Genomic DNA, 18,288 nt, shown 5'->3' with positions numbered 1-18,288 from the left:
ACAATTGCTAAACAAACAAATTAGTCCTTTTTCAGGTGAACATTTAGGATCAGTGGAACATGTTTTGTTTTGTTTTTTTAACTTTTGGCATGTATTTCTCAGAGAACACTTTATTGCTTATTTAAAGATCTTCCAAGTGGACCTTTATACATACATACTTACTTATTTATTTTAGTCTGAGTGGCTAACAAATTATTTTTAATTCAGCTAAATATCACATAGGGTGTATTCACCTCTGCCTAAAGCTTATGTAGCTTATATCTGATGTTTAGAGTTGCTTACTCTAAGCCATTGTTCTAGGTGTAGATGTGCTTTGATTGTATTTTTATTCTATTGGGTTTGAAATATATGATTTTATTTTTTAGATTTGGTCTTATTTCACTCTCATGTATGCACATATTGTATACAATAATGTACTGTGAACCATGCAGAGTCATTGGAAGTCAGGCAGTGTATAAATATAATATAATATTATAATAATAATAATAATAATAATAATAATAATATTACTTGACTACCAAGTATAATATATGTATATAAATTACCTTAAACACATATAATCTAGCATTATGCATGCTAAAATGATAACTCTTTCCCAGATTTTTAATATCTGCATCAAGCAGCTCCATAAGGTTATTAAAAAGCATTGGGAACAAGGTAGTGTTAGAAATCCCTACCAGATTGCATAGTCTTTCAGTGCTAGATAGTGTTTTTGTGAACATTGCTAAAATATAGTGGAGCATATGTGTTGCATGCAGACTACCTCCAGGTTAAATCTCCAATGTTTCCAAGTAGTGGGAGAATAATTCATGACTGTAACTGTGGGAAGCCATAGCCAGTAAGTGTTGTTGATACAGGGCTGTCCCAGGGGTGTGACTAAGTTCCTTTGCTCTTAGATTGTGCTCCAAAATTTGCCATGTAGTACTTCAAGCAGTTATTTTTTTCACACCTGTCCTCAGGGCATAAGCTTTTTTTAATCAATTAAGAGAGATGGAAGCAAATCAGAAAAGGTGGGCATTTCATCGCCAGTACTTAAGCTCGTGTATATTCTCACCTAATTTATTGTTAAAAGTATTGTTAAAAGTATTACCTATCCCTGTTGCTATGACACCATTTATTAGATAACAGCAGCTGCTGACACTTAGGCTTTACCATTTGCTGAGTTACAGGAAACAGCTTGCCCTGCCAGTTTTTGCAGTGAACTATGAAACGTTATTCTTCTTTCTGTCCTTCCCACTGACTTTCTCATCTCCAAGGCAACAAGCGTCTGCCCCCATAATTGAGATCTGAGATCAACAGCTTCAGATGGATTGTTCAGACACTAACAAATGTGTTCTAACTTCTAAGATATTTGCCAGGGTAGCATTGTATAGTTAATTTTTATTTTTCAGAATCAGAGCTTGATTTCCTTGTAAACATATTTATCAGAGCTATGGAAAGATACAGATATGAAGGGCAGAGTGTGATTTGAAATGTGCATGGGACACACGTAACACCTGATGGGAACAGCTTAAAGCAGCTGTGGTTTTTGCTGGGTTTATGCAGCTGCCCTTTGCAGCTGACATGGAGTCCCGAGGGAAAATGTTTGGGTTAAGATGTTCTCAGACACAAGCTCTGAATTACATTTCTAATCTGGATCTGTGCAGAGCCCTAATTTTTACTTTTTTCTGTATCCCTGGGCATAAACCAAAACCTAGAATGGAGAGGAATAATTGGGAAAGCTGAATAATACTAGTATAATAGATATTTTTATGAAGCACTATAAATGTTGCACTAGTTTATTCGTTTTTATGTTTTTATGCAGCTCCCATTTTAGGAGGCAGGATAGTATGTGCCATTCCAAATTCAACTGATAATGATGATTTGGAATTTGGGAGGTCTAGGTTTAGGTTTCTTTCCCAGCTTTGGATGTAGTGAGCCATTTTAGGCATGTCTCAGCTACTGTTTGTTTAATACAAGAAATCTGTGACCTTCCCAAGAGTGCTGTACTACAGCTTGCAGTAACCCGGTCCACATGGCTAAATGTGTGAGATGTTGGGAACTGGAGATTAGTAGTAGCTTGAAGGTCAAGGGTTTCCCATCTCTGGTTTAATGAGAATTTAAAGATGTTATTTTGCAAGATAGTGTGAGAAGCAAAAAAAAATACATAAACTTTTGGGTGTGACACAATATAAATCTATATTTTGGATGATGATGACAATATCATACTTTTTTTTTTTTTAGGAGCTCAAGGCAGCTCATGCTAGGGCTCATACTTGATTTTATCCCCATAACAGCAATCCCATGTGGGTTGAGCTAAGAGAGAATGACTGTCCCAAAGTCATTGAAAGAATTCCCATCGTAATAATAGTTTAGAACTTGGATCTTCTCAGCCCTAGTCCAGCACTTTAACCACCATACCCTGTTGGCATATAGTACTTTACAAATATTGATTTATTTTTTTTAAAAAATCTTACTATTTGAGTCCTGATTATATAAGACAACAAGATATTGGTTAATTAGTAAAAATACTGAACTGTTGAAGAATTAGAGGAGTTTTAAATGTCCTTTAAGCTGGAGTAGGACCATAATGTCAGAATATTTATGTATGGTGAGCACTGACCTTTGTACCTTTTGAAAAAATGGTCACCATTCAAAATAAAATGTCTAATATCAAACTTTTTAACAATAATGAAATATTATCAACTAAATATTTCACTTTAGCTGTATTTTCACAAATACACACATACCAGTCCATTCAGTAAAAAAGGTTGATGATAATGATAATGTATAATATGGAAATAAATATTGTAAAATTATAACTTACATTATAACGTGATACAGCAATTAATGATGTATTGATATAGAATATTATATTTCCTTTTGTATTTATACAAATTCTAGAATACTGTATCTAAAAAAAGCATGCATATATGTTATTCTTTAATGTGAATACCGAAACAGGGCAAGTGTTCCATCTGCAAAAAATTCTTAGGATATATCAGGTGCTATGAATTCTGAAGCTTTCTCATTGCAAGCCATTGTTTAAGCCCATCTGTACTTAGCCATTAAAACAAACTTTAAAACATTCATTCACAACCATTATTTCATCTCTGCTATAAAGTTCTTTATGCCTAGAACTGTAGATGCTGTTCTTTAGCAGAAGAGATGCTCAGTTGCTGAGAGAGAAGGAACCAAGGGAGGAAAAAAGTGCAGGAGTGCTTGGATGGAATAGAAAAAGTGGAGGCAAAGGAAAAGGATAAGAGAAGGAGGTAATGGACTGCAGATGGTGCCACAGTGCTGCTGTTATTGAGTGCCTACAAACCAGATAAACAGTACGTAGACATACCCCTGTACACAGACATACAGAGGCATGAGCCCTAAACCCTCCCCATATGTTTGTAAGGTGTGGCAGGAAAAGGATGGAATCAGGCAGGGAAACGAAGCTTTTTTTGAGCTCAAGAGTGTTATTACTATAGTCATGAATAGAATTATATGCAATGAAATAGAATGCCCCCCAAAAAGTCCCTGGTGGATTCTCAAAATTAGAAATAGTATGCCACCTAACTTGCTTCTTCTGTTTTTTTCCCTGAATGTTTTTTTGTTTATATATTGGGTTGATTATATAACAAGAATGGTTTTGTAAACAGAAAGAAACAAAGCTGCAAAGGCAGAAACAAATCTCAACGCTGCTCGTTGTTTCTATCTTTAAATAAGGCTGTAATACACTAGGGAATTCATGGCATTTTTATCACCCTAGTTCTGATTTTCTCTAATTACAGTGGTAAGTGTAGCATATTATATGTTTAGTATACAGATGCTTTCTTAATAACTTGAATTAGAGGCTTTCTAGTTTGCACAGTAATAAAGGTTTGATAGGACTCTTGCAGAATGCTTAATAAGAATTTTTATATAAGTGCCTAAAAGTAATTATCATAAAAGTCTGAAAGCAGCTGTCACCTAATAATTCTCTATCAAGTTTTTATTTCAGTTAGTATAAAGTACTTTTAGTTTCAGATTTATTGTCAGAATGAACAAATACTAACCAAATTTTTTGTGGCATGTGCTGCTTTCTGTCCCTACTAGGATAAATGGAATTGTTGAACTGGAAAAACAGATAATTAAAAACAGCTTTCCAAATATAAATTTCAAAAGCACAGCCAGTTTGTAGTAATACAAACACATTCATTTGAAGCCAAAGTTTTTGTGAATGAGAATTCATGTTACCAGGCATTTGCTGGTCTTTGATCATTAAAACATATATGAATGTAATACCTCTAATTTGAGGAAAGGATTTTTCAGGGCCAGGCACAATGTTCTTCCATCCACACGATGATTTGGCAGGCTTTCCAATATTCCCCTATCTCAATACACTTGCCCGTGTGACCCCAGGGAGATCAAGACAATTCAACATGCCCTTTTTTATTGTAACTTTTAGAAGGATCTTTGAAAGGACTTCATAACTCTCTTTTACTATGGGCATCTGAGAGAATGGACAATTTTTACTCCCATTTCTTACCACCTACACAGTGGCTAAATGCATTGTTGCAACCATAAAAATGAGGCAACAATTCACATCAAACATAACTGCAGACTCTTTCCTCTTTCCTTTTCTTGGAACTTTATTTGGTTGTTCCTATTGCTTATCTCTGATCGTAACTAAAGAACTTGAATATAACATAAGAGATAAGAGCATATATGTTTCTTATAGAGTGAGGAGAACACATAAGCCCATGTAAGAGCAATAATAGGAGGTAAGCCATGGCCTCTTCCAGTGCCCAGGTAAAAATAAAATCCAACCCCTGTAGTGGTGAACCATTTCTTACTAACTGAAATTGATGATGATTTAGACTTGCAAATTTACTAGTAAAAATGAACACTTAGACTGGGACAAGCACTTTTTTCTAGTAAACTCGGGCTTTTTGTGATCTGCTAAGACCAAATTTGAAATGTGAAGTTTTAATTTCAGCAGCTTATGTTTCCTTTTAAGGTTTTTCTACTGATTTTTTTCTGATACAAAATGTCTCAGGAAATGAAAATGTCTCCACTGATTTTAGGCTGTGGTGCATATAATGGTGCACATTGATTTCCTTACATAACTGCTGCCCTGTTTGACTTAAGCAACAGCAGTGATGCTCAACTAATATCATCAGGGCACTTAATGCTGTTATTACTGTAAAGATGGGGATAGCACTGGACCTTATTACAGGAGTTTGTTTCTGATTTTTATTTTTTGTTAGGTGCTCCTTACAATAGTAATTTCAGATTGATGGGATTGTTTGTTCATCCAAACCATATGAGGGGATCATCTTTCAGAACTGATTGTACACATGCTTTAAACTGAGTGATGTAGGTGACGACAATTTGTTGTGGCAACTAATTTCATATTCTTGTTCACCCTATTAGGTACAAAAGGAAAAAAAAGGTTTACCTATGGGATAGCTTTCAACTTAACTCCCGTTCCTTTATTTTTATCCCCCATCACAGATATGTGTCATAGTCTTTTTTTTTTTTCCCTTAGTGAATGACTAGAACCCCATTAAATTTGAGGTTTCTGCTTACCTAATGTTTACTTTGCTATTTTCCATTTTGGACTACAGTGGTACCTCAGGTTACGATCTTAATCCGTTCCGTGACTCTGGTCGCAACCCGATTTGATCGCAACCTGAAGCAAATTTTCCCATAAGGTTCAATGTAATTACCGTTAATCCGTTCCAGCGTCCGTAGACCACGCAGCAGGGGCGGAAAAACAGCCGTGGACCACGCGGCGGGGCGGAAAAACGGCCGCAGACCACACGGCAGGGAGGAAAAACAGCCGCGGACCACGTGGAACGGGCGGAAAAATGGCCGCGGACCATGTGGAACGGGCGGAAAATGGCCGCGGACCACGTGGCATGGGCGGAAAATGGCCGCGGATCCGGTTCGTAACCCAAGGTAAATTTTTGCGGCCCGAGCTGGTCGCAACCCGAAAAGTTCATTAGCAGAGGCGTTCGTAACCCGAGGTACCACTGTACATGGAATCCTATTCTTGGAAAATATACATCTGGTTTTATATAGCTGCATATTTGTTACATAATTACAATCATTCTAAGTGGCTCCATCTTTTGCAAAGTCATAGTATTATTGCAGTTATATATAATGCTGATGAAAAGATTTTATTTGTGAGTAAAATTGCTAGGACTTAGCACAAAAATCATTACATATAGAACAGCTCTTTAAAATCACATTTTATTCTTAAGATTCTCTTAATTTTTTATCTTTAATTTATTGTATTTTTATCTGTAACTGCTTTTATCTGTACTCTGTTTTTACTCTGTATTTAGTTGCTTATTATTAAGGAGTAGGCTGTTCTAAGTCCAGCTGTTGATTGGAAGCATCATCTGTAGCAGCATGGGAAATATTTTTCCAAGACAGATAAATTGCACATTTCCAAAAGCCATTCATTAACATCTGGAATACATTATATACTGATAATATTTTGGCAATTTTGGAACAGTACTCTACCTTTCTGTCTAATCTTAGTAAGGTCGTAGTGGATTATAATCAGGATTTCTGGTTATTTGAAATATAAATAAATAAATAAATACAAATTGGGATAAAATGTTCTTACTTCCCTTAGGTTCTAACATATTGACACAGTTATGTAAAGAATTAGGTTTTGTGATCCCCACTGATCATATTAAATACTTTACATACCCAAAAATATCCCCCAAAATATGTGTAAATTTGCTGAAACTTTTATAGAAGATTGAATTGAATGAAAGCAGATGGGTTAGAATTCCCTTAAGCTTGTGGGCTAAAATTAATGTTATTAAAAAGGATATTGTTCCTCACTTAATGTATGTCCCTAGAAGTATCCCTATGTTAATATTAAATAAATATTTCCTTCGGATTGATAGGAAATTTATTTGGGATGGTGTACTACCAAAGTTTTCTTTAGCTAAACTGAGATTACCAGTTGAGGGAGGTGGTTTTAATTTATCTGATTTTAGATCTTCTTTGTCTTAAGATTATCAAAAACCAAGTGTTTCAATGCTTTTTCAGATCATTGCAAAAACTGTTACTACATGAAACTGCTTTTGTATCAAGTCTGAGTGTGGTGTAGAAGTGATTATGGTTCCCAAGTGAGTTAAAAGAAATTCTTAAGCCATGCTCAGAGAATACCTATTCCTTCACAAAGTTTGAAGTTCATAGATTCTTGCTTGAATTTCTTAAGTCCTTGGTTAATTTAAAGATAAAAGAGTGAATGAAATGGACATTTATCTTCAAAATGCTGCACACCCAGCAATATGAAGGTAGCTTGGAAAGTTAAATTTTTATTTTTAAAATTTATTGTTTAGAGTTTGTGATTGTGAGTGAATAGTGAATGGCTCAATTGCAACTTTGCTCTGCTTTACAAAGATTCCTTTGCAGTTCTTTATATCAAGAAAAGAAATCTCCCAGTTTTATAATTTGTAATTCCATGAGGACTACCTGACAAATTGAACCTTTTTTCTGTTTACTGTTGTGCTACCATGTTACTAACTGGCACCGGGTTGTGGTACCTGTGCTAAATTAATATAAAATGCTTCTAATCTAAATATACAATAATAATTATACTTGCTGCACAACTATAGAATTACATTGCAACTAGAAAGGATGATTAGATCTACATTGTTTTCTCTACTTCTCTTTCATAATTTTGATATTTAGTGCAGAAATTACAGTAAAAGTACACATAAGAATTAGATTCTTCTCTGTTATTTGGCAGGATTCTGGTGGTTTTTCCAGCTAAGAAGTTTTTTTTATTCCATCCTCATGATATAACCATTGATCATTTACTTTTAAAGCAACTCAAGGTTGTTGTTGTTGTTGTTATTTTTACATAGAATCAAGCCCTTCATTCTGATTTTGCACTCGCTCAAAATGATTGTTTTTAATGCCCATTTACCAAGTGTTTTAATTATAGCAGTCATACATTGAGTTTGTATTAGATACCTTGCTGAGATATGAATTCGGCTTTCTTTTCCATGTTCCTGGTTAGGTGATCTTGAAAATCTAACCAAGGGCAGACCTGATTAGTACATGGATGGAAGATCAATAGGAAATACCAGAAATGTAGGCTAGACTAGGAAGTTGGAGAAACATCCTAGAAGAGGCAATAGCAAACCATTTCCATATTGCTGCTAAAAAATATGGATATATCATGAAGTCATCAGAAATCAAAACTAACTCAAAGAAAACTTTACCCTTTTTTATTTTAATGTTTACTATGTTGATCAGTGGATTAGGTGTAAAGTGTTTGTTGAATATTGTGAACAAGTTTGGGTGCTTTAGTCCAGCCCAGTTTCTTCCATATTGTCATAAACATTTTGCAAAGCATATGAAATAGAATACTCCTGAACATTACTTGAATTAAAACTAAATATATAAATATATTTATGTATAAATATAAATAAATATATTTGACAATTTACTTTGGTGACAATTTACTTTGGTGTTATAATTGTTGCTTAATAACTTTATTGTAAATTGAAAATATAGATCTGCTTCCAGCTATTTTTTTTTCTATTAGTGGCAGAATTTTTAAAAATCTGTTACAAAAATGTGCCATGTTTTTATTACTTAAGCATGTTTGCATGCAAATAGAAAAGAACTCTGTGGAACTAAAGCCATGTGGAGCAATCTTGTCATATATCCTTTCTCTTTTTTATCAGGATTGCATGATTATAATGCAGTACTAATATAAGAATGGGCCGTCACAGTTCTTTCACCATATTGTATCACTGCTTTATTGTATTAGGCTAAAGCACTGCGAGAGTTGATAGAACCTCTCCATGCCAACTTGGATCCACTTCTCTTGGCACTGAATCGATTGGACACAGAGATTGATAAAGTATTGGTTAGAGAATTTAGATCGGAGAGAATTGGCACGACGGAGACTCATCTTCAGCCTCTTGCAAGCAACCTCTAATGTCCTGCATTCAAAAAGCCAATCAATTCTTCTTGAATAACTTTGATGTTTATAAGCAAGAACTGACTTTAAAATATAGACAACCAAATGCCTGGGTAAGGGGCCTCCAGGAAAGGGGCAAACCTATTACCAGTTCTATTGATTTTATTTTGACCAGTACATCCTTTCTACAGAGGAACTAGGCACAATATCAGATCAAGGCTACATGGAATATAGTTGCACAAAATTCAGCCATCAGTGTGGGAAAAATAGAAGGGGAAAGAGAGTCATAAAAGGAAAAGGGCTATGGTGTTACTCAGGTGTGTTCCGCATTCTTCAAGGAATTAAAGAGGGATCAGATGTGGTTACTTTAAGCTCCTCTTTTGAAAATGGACTTCCATCTAAAGTGGAAAATACTAATATTCTTTTCCACATTAGTGAAGGAAAATAATTGCTGTATGATACAAATTAAATGCATCCTGTCAAAATCAGCTGTAAGTGGTCTGTGTTTCTACTGTATTTACTTGGAATCAAATGCTTTTATTTTCATCAAGGTTTGGGCTAAAGCTATATATGCAGCAGACCCAAGATGAGCCCCAAAAATAAAGTTCTAAAGGGGAGAAAGAAAGAAAGAGAGAGAGAGAGAAAGAAAGAAAGAAAGAAAGAAAAAAGAAAGAAAGAAAAAGAAAGAAAGAAAGAAAGAAAGAAAGAAAGAAAGAAAGAAAGAAAGAAAGAAAGAAAGAAAGAAAGAAAGAAAGAAAGAAAGAAAGAAAGAAAGAAAGAAAGAAAGAAAGAAAGGTTGCATAGTTGTTTTGCTAAGAGATTCCTTCATGTACTCTGTCTCCTTGTAGATTGTCTTCTAAAGTGAAATTAAGAACCAGAAATGAGCTTGAAGAAAGAAGTTTGCAGATACTAGTGATATACATGTGCACATTTCAATTTAAAAACTTTATTATTACCCAAGATTGGAGTAGATCCAATTATAAACAAACAGGCCCATCACTGTTACTTTTCGCTTAACACTTGCTTCAAGTTTGTTTAGGATTGTAACAGAGTCTGAATCAGTTTACCAATGATGCACAAATAGTCATTTATGAAGGTTCACCATAAAATATTTCAAACTCTGCAGATATTTTTTTATATCGCCTTACATTGTAGGACTTTCATGTTAGTGGTGCTACTTTGCATCAGAGACATGAAATATTCTCTTTAATTTAGCTAAGAACTACATTTAGTAGGAGACAGTTTTGGAGGCAAGCTTTTATCTGAAGGCCTCTTTAAGAGATTAAGATGTTTTTTATTAAAAGATTCCCTATCAAGTGTCCTCCAAATGTATTGGATTTCAAACTCTATTATTCCTAGCCAGTTTGTCCAAGTACCATACTGGCTAGAAATTATGTTAGTTGAAGTTTAACACATCTGAAAGGTACCAGGCTGGAGAAGAATGGTCTAGCATTATGTACTCAGTATCCTATGAATCATTGTTTGCCTGTAACTCTGTGATTGGATGTTGATTTTTCTTTCTCTTTTTGGCTGAAGATGTTCTGTAATGTCAGTGCTAATTCTTGATATTTCATACAATACTATGGACAGAAAATTCTAAAATGTATTTTAAAATGTTTTATTTCTGTCAGGTCCATGTATGGTATTACATTATGCTGATACCAATAAAATATATAGTTATTTATATAATATTTCACTTTCTATAGAGCAGTGAATTGTAATTCCTTTTCATAAGTGAATCCATATGCAACATCTGCTTAACAGTTGTAAGAAAATCCTAGTAGTTTTAATATGCATTTTAAAAGCCTATATACTATAGACAAACCAGTGGGAACTTTATACAATGCCTGTAGTTTACATGCTACATTACTAGACTGGTTTAGGTCTGTTTTTTAAAAAATCAATATAACATCAGCTTCTATTACTTTTTACGAGCACAATTTAATGTACATTTTTATCAAAATAAATGATTAATTGCATGGTATTTAAAACAGAAAACAACTGATTGCATGATCCATTCAAGGTTAGGTATTTTGAGTCCCATTTTTGTAAAAATAGACTTCCCTGGAAACCAAATACTTCCAGCTTCAAACTTAGTTGGACTTTGAAATTCATAAGTCTGGCTGTTATTAAGTTATTTGTTCATAGAGTACCTTCTATTGAATGAAGTTATACACTGACAATGTTTTTATTTAATTAATCATATGCTTTAAGGAACCACTTTCTACTGTAATTTATTGCTGCTTTACTGCTGAGCAAAAGCAGATGTGAGCTGTTTATGTAAAATTCCCACTGAAATATTCAGGTTCCATAAATCACTGCTTAGTACATGAAGGTTTTGTAGTTTTGACAATTTCTCAGTAAAATGGCCTGGAACTTTATGATCAATCACAATTTTGTAATTAGATAGAAATGAAAAAAAGATTAGGGAAGTAAAATTTGAAATTAGAACTTAAACTATATTGATTTCCATTTTGGTTTTGAATAATGGCTCACTTGCTACACTATCCAAAGCAGAAATGAGTCAATATGCCAATATCAAAATGCATTCAAATGTTAGAATAGGCATTTTTTCCTCCAAAAACAGTGCACTTGAGCAATCTATTATATTAAATGCACCTAACTTTGTCAAATTTCTCTGTACTGCTAATAACAAAATTTGTAATATTACAGTATTGGGGAGGTAAAACAGTTTTTACAAAGGAGAAAAGATATTTTAAACTGCTTCATAACTATATCTTACTTGGAAACAAATTAATAAGTATTTTTGTATTGCCTCTTCCTGGATGAGTCAGGGTATCATACAGTGATTCAGAAGTTTCTTGATGTACTTCTTATACCAGCTCTAAAAAGAAACTGATTTTTAAAATATAACCTATATATTTTCTGAAGGTATTTTTGCACAATTCATGTATAACTTCGATGAAAGGCTTTGGGTTGTTACTCACCATGGAAAATCTTAGGAAAATGTTTATGCATAGAATCTCCAACATGTTGCTCCAGTCATTCCTATGGAAGCAATAAGCTCTTGGACTCATCCAAAGCAAAGGGAGTATAGTTCTGTTTTGAAGAAATATTGTCTGCTGATCATTATCATCATGCCCCCTATATATGAATCTCGGCATATTATTTAAGCTACTTGCAAGAATATACATGCTATTAAGTTCCTTACATATGTATTCCTGGAACATCTGCCTAACATACTGTAGAAACCTAACTACATGTTAGTAGTATAGAAGCAATATATGACCTGTGTTGGTATGTCGCAAAAAAAGTGATGCTCAGTCATTCAGAACTTTTATGGAATATAATAACATATTACAGTATTAGGTTATTCAGTATGTTCAGTAAAAGTATGCAGATTGGCATGCAGATCTTTTAACATTACTGTGAAACAAGAAATATTCATGTTTAAATCAATATATTGTAGTTGCCATAGTGATAAAGAAAATATCTCAGATTCATTTTGTGAGTGGAAATAAGTTTCCCTTCACAAAAGCTGAGCTCAGCTGTGCTCATGGAAGGTCCAGTTCTATTAATTCCATGAATAGAGCAAAAAGGTAATGTCCCAAATCATTATGTATATTACATTACAGCATCTGAAGTAGTATTTCTGACCTGAGAAAAGAGCATGTATGTTCTTTATCCAGAGCTGAATACTTGTCTTAAGCAACGGTGGTTCAAGTTTGATTTGTGACTATGTAGCAAAGTCCATCCATCCCAAAAATCTGTCGTATATTATTTATTATATTTATATATTGCACCTTTGTCTACCAGGCATCTAGGATGATGTACTATAAAAAGATCAATAAAAATTTTATCTGGTCTCAGAAATGAAAAAACAAACTACCAATTAATCTGAAATCTGCCATCAAAATACAGCTGGATTCATTAAAAGAAATAAACATTTGAGTCCTTTTGTTCATAAGGTGACTATTTTTTTATACAATCTCCCCACCCAACCTTCCCATGACATTAACTGGGTTTATGTTATTGAAAAAGCTTTGTCAAATGTGCTAGCTCTAGGGCGCATTCTTTAGAAACATATTAGTCTTCTGCTAATTTGATATAAATTTTAATTGTATTATTATTCTCTGTACTTTTTGTCAATGGCTGCCTCTTGACATTCAGGTAAGAACATTGGCTGTTTCTCTGCATTGATGTGATTAAGATCTTATGTTGTATAAATTGGAATGTGACTCAACAAACAAAAATGGCACTGCTCAAATCTGGTCTTAAGTCATTAACTTTGAAATTGCAGTTAAGTAATTTTTGAAGATTGTATATGAAGGTAATAGATGTTATACAGCCAGTGATTTACAATTTAATATCAAATCAATATATTTATCACCTCAAATTTGAGAATATGGAATATTTCTTACTCATTTCAAATTTGTTCATGACCAGAAGAAGCCAACTTCAGCTTTAGTTGAAAGTTTTATCTTTAAAACAGCTTAGATCGGATCCACCAAGTCCACCAGTGGTTTCAAAATCTTTGTAAATAGGATAGGAAAAGCAGTATTTGTATTATCATTTTGCAGTTTTACAATGGGAAATTGTAAATGATTTTTTTCTTAATTTTGCTAGAAGATGAAATTTGAGTGGCTAAGCACAGCTATTTCCTGTATCTAATTGCCTGCCCAATCTCACCCCCAACCCTGGAAACTAAAGAACATATCTGTCTGGCCCTCTATAGTTGGCAGCTTTGGTATAAATAAATCAAGTAGTAGCTATGTGTATTAGCTACACTATTTTTATTTTACAGATTTAAGAGATTGGTGTCATTATGATGGTTGCTGTTACAGCTGCCAGTCACTGAAAGAGTGGGAGGTTGATACAGATTGTATACTCATTCCTATCTCAATCCTGTATGCTCTTGTTCTGCACTTCTCCCCATCTAATGAGCTTTGAGCCTTTGTCTTCTCATGTTTACTTATTGATGGATGTTGCTTGTTTACATTCTCTGCATTCTTGCTCTGATAATCTCTTGCTACTGATGGTATCCTGACACATCATAGTGGTTAAGTCTATGACCCTGTGCTGCAATCTGAAAGAAAGTTCTAACACATCTGGAGCAAGTAATTTGCCCTTGATAAATTTATCCCTGATGACAGTTCCCACTCAGATATAATCTATTACTGGTATTAACTTGCTAATGCAAATCTGAAGAACACCATAAATAGCTCATTACTGAATAGAAATACAGATATGACTAATTTTTAAAGTTTTTTTCATATAGAAAACATGAAATGTACACTATACTAGTGCAGTGAGTTTATTACATTAATTTCAGCATGTGGATTTCTTGCTGTTTTGTACTTTGCAGGAATCTTGATTTGCTTAAAGCATTTTTGTGCAAATAGCTTACTGACTATACTAAGTCTGGACTGAGGTGATAGATAAATCAGATAAAGAAATAAAAATAAAAAATAAGTGAATTAAAACTGGATTGGGGAAAGTCTGGAGACTGGTAGCAAATCATTTAAAGAAGACTATATCTACCGCTATGCTTTACTTTAGGGTAAAGTATTACTATTAAGTACCTAAATCAACATCTACATAGTTGTCCAAAAAGGCAAGGAGGAAACTAATTGCAGTGGATATGTAGCAAGTGAGACTTGTGTGATTCTATTTAGCATAGATTTATTTCTGAGTAAGGTGCAAACACTTGCAGAAAAAGTGACATGTTAGCTGTTGAAACAATAGCAAACATTTAGAAGAATATTCATGATGTTGAAATTATGCATTCAAGTGGGATTTTGTTATCTAAATACATCCACTGAAAATAAGAAAAGCCCTTAAAAGTTTTGTATACAGGCATTAGCTGTTACTTATAGATGGTTCCGTAATACTTTAAAGCTCAACAAATGTAATGAGTTAAAAATACCCTTTTGTCCTAAGGTTTTTGCAGAATGCTTGACAATATTGTCTTTATGAATCTTCATATAGTGAGCTTTCATACATAAGTCTTGTAGACTAATACTAATTTGAATATAATCACATATTTCCTTGTGACCTCCTGATGAAATTTTGGGTACATTTATGAATATTTTAAATGAAATGTTAATAGGGCAAAAAGCACTATATTGCAATATTTTACTGTATTATCAGATTGAATAGAATGCTGTATTGGCAGAAAAGCTGAATTTGAATGGAAGGTTTCTACTGTACACTATATGAGGGTTATCCTTTCCAAGAATGAAAGTGGTAACAAAATAAATAGAATAGTTTTTCCTGATGATCTTGAATTCCCTACATTATACTAATAATGTAGAAAGAAGCGCCTCAACAGTAGTTTCCCAGGTATACACCATCATGTAAAATGGGGCCTAAGATCCATCTAAAGCCTACTTTAGAAAACCCTAGTGGTGGGAAGCCTACAGAATCACCATATCTGCTTTTCTTAGGTTTTTCTCTTCCAGGAATTCTGGGGAAGGGAATTATGTATGCAACCTGTATGTAACTGTAATTTCATCACTCTTCTGGGAGATATATTGTTGTTGAACATACTGAAAAGTAAAAATAATGGAGAGGAGAGGAAGGGACAAAACAAAGAAAGGAATGGGACAGAGAAAGAGGAAATGGTATGACAGACATTAAGCTGTCTGGTAGAACAAATAGAGAGCCAGTTGGTATAGTGGCTAAGGCATTAGGCTAGAAACCAGGACACTATGAGTTCTAGTCCTGCTTAGTCAAAAGCCAGCTGGGTGACTGTGGGCCAATCACTGACTCTCAGCCCTAGGAAGGAGCCAGTGGCAAATCACTTCTGAAATTGTAGGGACTTGACCAGGGTTACGGTGAAAAATAATAACAACAATAACAAATAGGAAGTATGATGGGGAATAGAAAGGATATGAAGCCCATGTGGGATGTAGAAAAGTGGATGGTTAAATAGAAGCAATTAAAATGGGAAGGAAAGAGCATATGATATGATGGACAGAGAGAAAGTAAGTTTTGAGAGGAAACCAAAATGTTATAGATTAATAGAAAATGGTCTGAGGATATATTTAATGAAGTAGAGAAAGACAGAAGAAAGTTGACTTGGTGAGAAAAATATTTATCCATGGATTAAAAGCAAGACAATGAAATTAAATTCTTGCTCTAATTTATTTAAGCTTTTCAGTCTTAAATTAATTAAAAATAATGTTAATGCCATTGCAGAGTTTTGCCTATTTAAAATAATAGTCAAAATTAATAAATAAATGAGAGAATTACTTTATTTTATTGTTCTTTTCCTTCCCCACTATTCCCCCAAGAATAGAATTTAGGGTTGGGAAAATAATCTATTAAAATAATAATGCCTCTACCATTTCCATTCCCATTTGAAGTCCACTTATGTTGGTCAGATCATTTCTATTTCTCCTCAAGTTAATTCTGTTTTAACTGTTCTATTTCTCCTCAAGTTAATTCTGTTTCTTGATCATATACATTTTGTGTATGCTTAATATAGAATATTGAAGGTTTACATTCAAAAGTAAATCGAACTGGAATCCCAGTTTTAATGTTTATTGCATTCATTTATGGATAATAACCTAGGATGATATGGTTGGCCTCAGTTTTCTGAAGATTAAATAGGACTATAGGAATAGGCTATCCTGACACTGTTCTTTACAGATGTTTTATCCTCCAATTCTTGTTCTGCACACTGTAATGAATTCTGATGAAGGCATTGTAGCCAATATGCTGATGGGCAACAGGTTGCAAAAAGATGGCTACCATATTGAATGTAGATTTTAAGGGAGGTGATATATATCTAGAATATCAGCATTTTGGATTCTTCCATAGTTTTAGGGAAATATACAATTCCATGAGATTAATGAAACATAAATGTTTAGTTGCCCATTCTTCTATATTGAAATGGGGGGGGGGGTATTGTTTTTGGTTTTTGCTCATGGTGCCTTGAAGAGTACAGGATTGGAAGTAAAGTCTTGACAGACTATATTTTCTGAAGTGTTTACCGACTTTATATACATGTCACTAGCATAGTGAAGAGTTCCCTTAGATTCCATTTTGGTGGCCTCTATTTATCTGGAATGTGGTTGGAATTTTGGTCTAATTATAAAACTAATATTCAGAGTTCGATAAGCAACCTTTCTGTTTCAGCATATAGAAGAACAGTGCATGTGCCCTCACTAGTGTTGAACACTTGACTAAGTTGACTTTGAACTCTTTTCAAAGAGCCCCCACCGAATACACTATAGCATTGTATGGATTACAATTTCATATTTCCTAAAATATTAAGGATTGATAGGGGTTTTTTCCTTCTTGATACCTTAAAAATGGAGTCAATAATTCAATCTCTACCCAGGAAAACCACTGTAATTTGTTTTAATGGAACAAATTAGTTTGCAACTCAGCATCAGTTTGACAAAATCATGTGAGTATCTTTTTGCTGGATACAAATTCATACTACATTCTTCTGTGTGAAACAGATCTCTGAATTTCTTTATGAAAACCCTATGATGAAATCTAAGCATAATTTATTTTTCCCATAAGGAAATGGTTTCAATGTAGTAATGTTTTGTACATTTGAATTGCTAAGATAACATTTCACCTAGAGATGCCTGGCATAATTAAAAGCTGTGATATAGATGAATATCTGAAAGCTATGGAGTTGATTTCTTCATGTTTTACAGCTGAAATCTTAGAAGAAAAACCTGCAGATTCACTGCAAGATTTATACCGATCCTTGGAACTAGCTAGTTTGTCCCCTCTAGGAGATCGGCAAATTTCTACCAAAATGGAATACAAGAAATCTTTTATTAAAAGATGTTGTGACCCAGTAATCAATGAAAAATTGCACCAGTTGCGAATTCTGAAAAGCACTTTAAAGGTAAGTTGAAGAGGAAGTAGTAAATCTCACTGAATAATAACTATTATTATTGGAACTGTTATTATTGGTCTGTACATAGAAATCTGATAATTTGTTGCACATTTTAGAGAGGCAGATTCTTAAAAATACCATTCACAAATATGATTTGAAGAAGCAGTCTTGACTCATGAAACTTCTGGCCTATGTAAATAGGGAGAGGATCTACTATGAAGCTACTGTGATACTTGAAAGCAGAATAATGATTTTTTTTGGCTTTCAAGATTTCTAAAAGATAGCCAGCATTCCGTGTGTAATGAAGTACTCTGAGAATTTCTGTGTCAATGCATGGCCAACAAGGATTCTCCAATTATTCCTGATACGCATTTCTTAAGCCACAAAATGTCTTTGTGCTCTTTTGATTGACATTTTTTGTGTTTCTTTAATATACACACTTATTAAAGTTAGAATAACAAAAATAGAACAAATGTATTGGTTAAAATAAGAGTATTTATTTTGTAAGACATAGAACTAGAAAATCCTTAAATATAATGATTAAAAAAAA

At 33.8% G+C, this 18,288-nt stretch overlaps 1 protein-coding gene across 2 annotated transcripts in view; it reads left to right on the top strand.

Moving 5' to 3' along the window:
• The window catches only part of CNKSR2 (connector enhancer of kinase suppressor of Ras 2), a 167,339-nt gene that overhangs the window by 145,393 nt on the left and 3,658 nt on the right, over window positions 1–18,288 (top strand). For both annotated transcript variants that reach the window (XM_088144838.1, XM_088144839.1), the window contains one exon: window positions 17,551–17,747. In XM_088144838.1, coding sequence (XP_088000964.1) covers window positions 17,551–17,747 — 197 coding nt within the window. The remainder of the gene's footprint in view (window positions 1–17,550; window positions 17,748–18,288) is intronic.

The sequence above is a fragment of the Python bivittatus genome, unplaced genomic scaffold (genome assembly GCF_059951505.1).
Source record: "Python bivittatus isolate LINGU-HERP-01145 unplaced genomic scaffold, Pbiv_v1 ctg000350_np1212, whole genome shotgun sequence".
Lineage (NCBI taxonomy): Eukaryota > Metazoa > Chordata > Lepidosauria > Squamata > Pythonidae > Python > Python bivittatus.
The sequence above is the reverse complement of the archived record's forward strand: the minus strand, read 5'-3'. Positions and strand labels throughout refer to the sequence as shown.